This window comes from Anas acuta, chromosome 16 (genome assembly GCF_963932015.1).
Source record: "Anas acuta chromosome 16, bAnaAcu1.1, whole genome shotgun sequence".
NCBI classification, from domain to species: domain Eukaryota; kingdom Metazoa; phylum Chordata; class Aves; order Anseriformes; family Anatidae; genus Anas; species Anas acuta.
The window spans coordinates 14,764,747-14,770,746 of record NC_088994.1 but is presented as its reverse complement, the minus strand read 5'-3'; the positions used below and the strand labels follow the sequence as shown (position 1 = coordinate 14,770,746).

At 54.5% G+C, this 6,000-nt stretch overlaps 1 protein-coding gene across 18 annotated transcripts in view; it reads left to right on the top strand.

Annotated features, from left to right (window-relative positions):
• The first annotated feature begins 761 nt into the window (after positions 1-761).
• The window catches only part of KCNQ2 (potassium voltage-gated channel subfamily Q member 2), a 69,783-nt gene continuing 64,544 nt past the window's right edge, over positions 762-6,000 (top strand). For all 18 annotated transcript variants that reach the window (XR_011101881.1, XM_068700461.1, XM_068700455.1 and 15 more), the window contains exon 1: positions 762-1,166. Coding sequence is in view for 17 of the 18 variants with exons in the window: in XM_068700461.1 (XP_068556562.1) it covers positions 871-1,166 (296 nt within the window). In the remaining variant the exon portion in view is untranslated. The remainder of the gene's footprint in view (positions 1,167-6,000) is intronic.

Genomic DNA, 6,000 nt, shown 5'->3' with positions numbered 1-6,000 from the left:
CATAACCATTTTCCGTGGTGGATAATGGTGCAAGGCAGTTATACCTACCTCATCTCAGAGTTTTCCAGGCTGTGTCTTCCCTTGAGTCTTGTGGAGGTGCATCAGGAGGAAGCATCCCTTAGGGCAGGAGCAAACCATGCTGTATGGGGGGAAAATATTAATGTTGGACCATAACTACTGGGGTGTCTCAGAGCTGATTTAGGTCAGCACACTTGGAGATGGATTTCCTAGAATGGGAGCTTGGTCCTCTGACTGGCTTGGTGGCTGCATCAAGGTGGAGCTGGTTCCCTCCTGTGAGCCTGGGACCAGGTCAGAGCTCTCTCAGCTCTTTGTGGCGAGGGAAAAAAACCTCCCAGGCTGTTGCCCAGCCCTTTTCGTGGGGCCTTCCAGAAGGACCACACCTGCGGTAATTTATTTTATTTTATTTTTTTTTGTGGGGAGAGGGGAGAGACGGAGTTCGGCTTGGGGGAGTGATGCGGGGGCAGGGAAAGATGCCAGACCGCGTTTTTAGAGGAAGGAATCAGATCCTGATTTCTTGAGACGATGCCAGAGCTTTTGTGGGAGAGACCAGAACCTGCTTTTTTTCTTTTTTTTTTTTTCTTTTCTTTTTTTTTTTTTCCTTTGAGGGCGGGGACCTCCAGATCCCGATCCGGAGAAGGGGGGGTTGAGGATGCCGCCCGCCCCCCCCTCCATGCGGACGAGGGATGCTGAGGGTTAAGGGGGCGGAGGAGCGGGCGGAGCCGCTCGCATCCCGTTGCCTTCCTGCGGCTTCGCCTGCGCCGGGAGCCGAGAGCATCGCAGGGGGAGCGCGGCCGGAGCCCCCCGGGGGAGCCCCCTGGGAGCTCCCCCCCAACCCGGGCGGCCTCCACCATGGTGCAGAAATCCCGTAACGGAGGCGTTTACCCGGGGCCCGCCGCCGAGAAGAAGCTGAAGGTGGGCTTCGTGGGTTTGGATCCCGGGGCTCCGGACTCCAGCCGGGACGGGGCGCTCCTCATCGCCGGTTCCGAAAGCACCAAACGGGGCAGCATCCTCAGCAAACCCCGCTCCGGGGTATCCGGGAGCGGCAAACCCCCAAAAAGGAATGCTTTTTACCGCAAGCTGCAGAATTTCCTCTACAACGTGTTGGAGAGACCGAGGGGCTGGGCTTTCATTTACCACGCATACGTGTGAGTAAGAAAAAGGGTGGGGGGCGCGACCCCCGTGCGCCCCCCTCACCAATTCCCCGACCCCAAAGCTGCCCTTGCAGCCTACCCCCATCCTATTAAATTAAATGCGTGGGGAGAGGGGGATGCTGCGGATGCGGAGAGGGTGCAGGGAAAGGGGGGATGCTCTTTGGGGAGCCTGGGGGGGGGGTGCAAAAGGCTGAGACCCCCCCCACCGGGGAGCTGCTGCATCCCCAGCTGGTGCCCGAGCTCGGGTAGGCAGAGCCTGGGGAAGGGGTGTGTGGGGTGCTGGGGGGGGGGAGGCGATGCAAAAGGATGGGGAGAAGCCGTCCCTGCATTGCTGGGGGGTGGCTCCGCCGGGGAGATGCAATGCACCGGTCCCGGCCCCCCCCCTCCTTCCCCGGCCGCTCCCGTTTGCGGGGGAAGGGGCTGCTCATGCGGTCGGTGCAGGGGGGGCTGGAGCAGCGGGAGTGATGGGTAGGGATTGCTCCTCCGTCTTGCTTGAAATCACCATAGCAATGCTGCGAGCAGAGGAACAAAAAGCTCTGCTCAGGCACTGTCTCTCCTTCCCTCCCCCCCCCCCCCCCCTCCCAAATCTCCTTCTCCTCCAGCCCCATCTTTGCTGGGTGGCTGCAAAGGGGTCGGGGCTGGGGGTGGGTTTGCAGCCCCGCACCGGGTCCTGGGGGTGTTTCTTGTCCCCCCCCAACCAGGAGAAGGAGCAGGGTTGGAGATGTGTCTAGAAGGAAATGCAAATCAGTGTCTGGGGCTTCCTCAGCTCGGAGATGGAGCGGTAAACAAAGGAGCAGTCCCAGGGTGCCCGTTTTCCCCTCTGCCTCCCCTTTTTTTGGCCAGAAATGACCAGGTTTTGCCCCCATCGCTCGGCGGAGAAATGCCCAGCTCTGGAGGCACTGCTGCAGGAGGAAGGCAGATGACTTCCCGTTGTTCAGAGGATTGCGAAGGGAGGGTCAAGATAAATCGCTGTGTTACTGCAACTCCCTTCCCTCTGGGACTTTCCACGGTCCCACCAGGCTCTTCTGCGGGCCTGGGCACGGGCACAGTGCAGGTTTGGGTGCTCGGCGTCCCCTTGGTGCTGATGGCTTTTTTGTCTGCGTGCTTTTCATCCTGGCTAGGGCCTCCGTCAGCCTCAGCAAGAGGATTTTTGGGGCCTTTTGTTGTTTTTCTCTCCTTTAATTTGCTGCTAACGCTGTTCTTGGGTAAGGTGCTGGGATGCGCTTCTTGGTCCTCAGCCATTTTGTGCGTGGAGGCCTCCGAGGGAGGTGTTGGTTGGGACCACTCGGGGTGGGGAAATGCTGGCTGGGTGCAGGGGGGAGCTTGGTACTGCACTGCAGCGGGGCTGGGGTGCTGGCAGCGAGCTCATCCTCCTGGGAAATGGAGAAGGAGGAGAGGGAGCCTCTGCGGAGCTCTGCTGGGGATGTGCTGGGCGCAAAGTCCAGCACCAAGAGTCCTGAGCATCCTCCACGCTCGGGGCCATGCTCTGGAGTTGTAGGTGCTTTGTGTCGCAAAATCCTCCCTAATCTGAGCTGAGCGTTCACCCGGTGAGCTGGGCGCCTGCCTGCCTGTGCCCTGAGGACGGGGGATGCTGTGTATAACACGCACCATATGCTGTTAAATACAGGTGAAAGCCCAGCCTGGGGACACTGGGGTGACAAAAAAACAGCAGTGGAAGAGGCTGGAAGCCAAATGGCAGGCAGCAGGGGTAGCCCCAGCTGCGAGGGCTCTGTGAGCATCTTTGGCTTCTCCAGCTGCTGCCTTAACTCCTGACCCACATTGCTCTCTGCAGTGCCGTTTGCTTGGGCAGCCAGCGATCCTCATGGGGCAGGGGCATCCCAAAAAAAAAAAACCCTTTCTGCCAGGGCTTGCTTTCCCCTGGAGCCCCCATTTCCAGCACAACCACAGACTGCCAAGCTGGGGTGCCCCTTGGCTCTCCCCATGGATCCGCAGCCCTCCGCAGCCCCAGCAGCTGCATCTTCTCCTGGGCTCGTGACTCCACTCGTACCCGCTGTGCCACCACGTGGAGCCCTGCCTTTGGTTAGAAACCGCTGGTCTGGGATGTGCTGGGAGCCAGGCTGCCTCCCTGGCTCACTTTGGGGCTCCAAAACCATCCCCTGACCCCCAGCCACGCACCCACTGGGAAATGGAGGCAGTGCCCGGGGCTGAGGTGGTAACTGTGCCGAGGTCTGTGAAGCATCACTGATACGATTAATTTTTTAGTGTGTCGGGATGTTTTGTGGATTCCAGTCTTCTGAACTTTCCGTATGATGAGGTTAGCCTTGGCAGTTCACTAATACGTTATTTAAAGAGCTGGAGGATATGATGAACATCATCCAAAGTCACCGGGATAAAGCCCAGCATCGCTTTATCCCCTTGTGCTGCCTGGATGAGCCTGGAACCACCCGTGCCAGCTTTGTGTGTGCTTGAATGGGGCTGGCAGGGGGGTTTCTGCACCTAAAAGTCTGTAACCCAGAGGACAGACAAAAAGCCAGTGGCTGCTTGCTCACAGATGTGAAAGAGTGAAGGGACTGGCTCAAGGTCATGAAGTTTGTATGGAGAGCTGGACTCCCCCTGGTGTCCCCACGGCCTGATGCTGTGCCCTACACTCATGGTCTGGTCTCGCTGTCCCCTCCTGCCCAAGGACCCATTTTGTGCCACAGCCTTGGCCACAGAAGCTCCTTTATCTTTTATTTTCCATGCTGCAGTTGTGTGAGCGCTGATGGAGGCTGCGGGTGGGGAGCCCCATCCTGCTGCTGTCTCAGCCCCATCACAAGTGACCCCATCCACCAGCACCCCCATTTCCCTACTCGTGGGGCTTCCTTGTACGAAGGCTTAGGAAATATCTCCAAGAGAAATGAGTTCATGCACTGCCTTGAGATCTAGTGCTGTATTCTAGCTCCAATCCATCTGTTTTCTTTCCCTTCTCTCCTTTCTGTTGTTGTTCCTCCCCCTTTGCACCATTTCTTGGGAAATTCAGAGCAGTTCCCACCCCTCCAGCCCCAAACTCATTAACTCTGTCTCATCTCAGATGCTGCCTCCGTAAAGGCGCTATTACCTGGGAGCAGAAGCACTGTCTTATATTTCTTACCGTGATTCATTTTTATACTTAGCTCTTCCCACACGGACACAACTGGGTGACCTGCCCATGGTACATGTATTTGTGCACAAATTATATATGTGAATAGGATGTTTTGCACAACCCCATGAACATCAGAGCCTGATGGGTCCCAATTTTGAGTGTGGCTGGAAATGGAAAAGCAGACTCCAGCTCTTGGAAGTCTGGGCCTTTCCTGTATTTCTCATCTTCTCTCAGTATTTTTTATTTTATTATTTATTTATTTTGGCAGAGCCTTAGCGCTGCAGCACGTGGCCTCATTCTGGTCAAGGTTGAGCTGGAACTTGAAAAGTTGAGCCCTGTCGAAATGTCAGGCTGGGCTTTTTGAGGGATGCGGCAGCACTGAGGTCTTGTTCTCTGCACGGAGAGGCATTTGCTTGCAAAAATTGTTTGGTTTTGCTTCTCTAACTTAGATTTTTGTTCTTGTAGTCCTCTTACTTTGGTTATTGCATCCTGTCCCATGCTCAGTGGTGCTGAGTCTGAAGGGCTGTCACACTTGAGTGATTTTTGTCCCTGCCTTTTTTTTTTTGTCATTTTTAAAGCTGTATACCCAGAGCAAATGTGGTTCTTGCATTTCCTACTTTAAATTTACAACCTTAATGTGTCTTTTAACCGTGTTTAAAAATAGTTGGGGTGCATTTTTTATCTGCATACTGTGCACCGTACATTCAGTTAATTAATATTCACTAATTAAGCAAGACTTAAGTTATATTAGGGAAGAACCTTTCCTCCCTGTCTCATTCTATTAATATTTCCTTGTGCCATCCCCATTCTGTTTGTTCTTCCCTTTTAACCCAGCCAGAAGCCACCTCTGTCTCCAGTGAGTCTCCTCTCTGTGCTGCCCGCATCCTGGCACAGCTCGCGGTGGCAGCAGCGCTGGGAGGACAGAGCCTTGGTGCAATTGCTTCCCTGAAGGTCTGGGGTTTCTTGGTGCAGAGGTGGCCTCTTTTGTGGCTCCTTCTAGGAGCTATCATGGTTGTTTCATGCGGATTCTGTCTCAGATAATGCTGCTTGGCTTGGGTTTTCAGGCAGCTCACGTGTTTTGATTTGTTTTTCACACCGCTTAATTTTTTTTATATTTGTTTTCTGGCATTGACTAATTAGGAATAAATTTAGTTTGGCTATCTCATTTATCCATCCCCAATTTCAAGATTATTTCTCACCAGCAAACCCATGCTCAGGGGTTTTGCTGGCAGATACGGAGCCCCCAGACCAAACCCATCCACCAGTGTTGGGCAGGGACCTTCTGGGTCCCCCTTCCCACATCCCAATGTGTGTGGGATGAAGATGCCACTGCTAAATCTCCCATTTGTGCTGGGTTTAATGGACCTGCTGGGCTTTGGGCTCTGCTGCTGATGCCCTCATCCATGCGGTTTGTCCTCTCTGGAGTTTGGTGATCCTGGGGACCAGGAGACCTCTGCGCCGCGGTGCCTCACGAGCTCCTCTCCAGCTGCTTAGTCAGAGCTTGGTGGGAGCAACCTGATTTCACTCGCTTTAATGTGTCACGTTCCAGCCGTCACGTTCACCCCACACTGACATTATGGAAACGAAAAACAAGCCGATCCCCCAGATGACCTCCTTTCTGTGCTATATCACGCCTCAAACAGATGAATCTGTTTCTTGTTAGAAGGAATAACCCCGAAAGAAGCCCCAAATCCTCAACTAAAGGGAAGATGGGTGTTGCATAAACAAAAACGCAGTTTGTGGAGA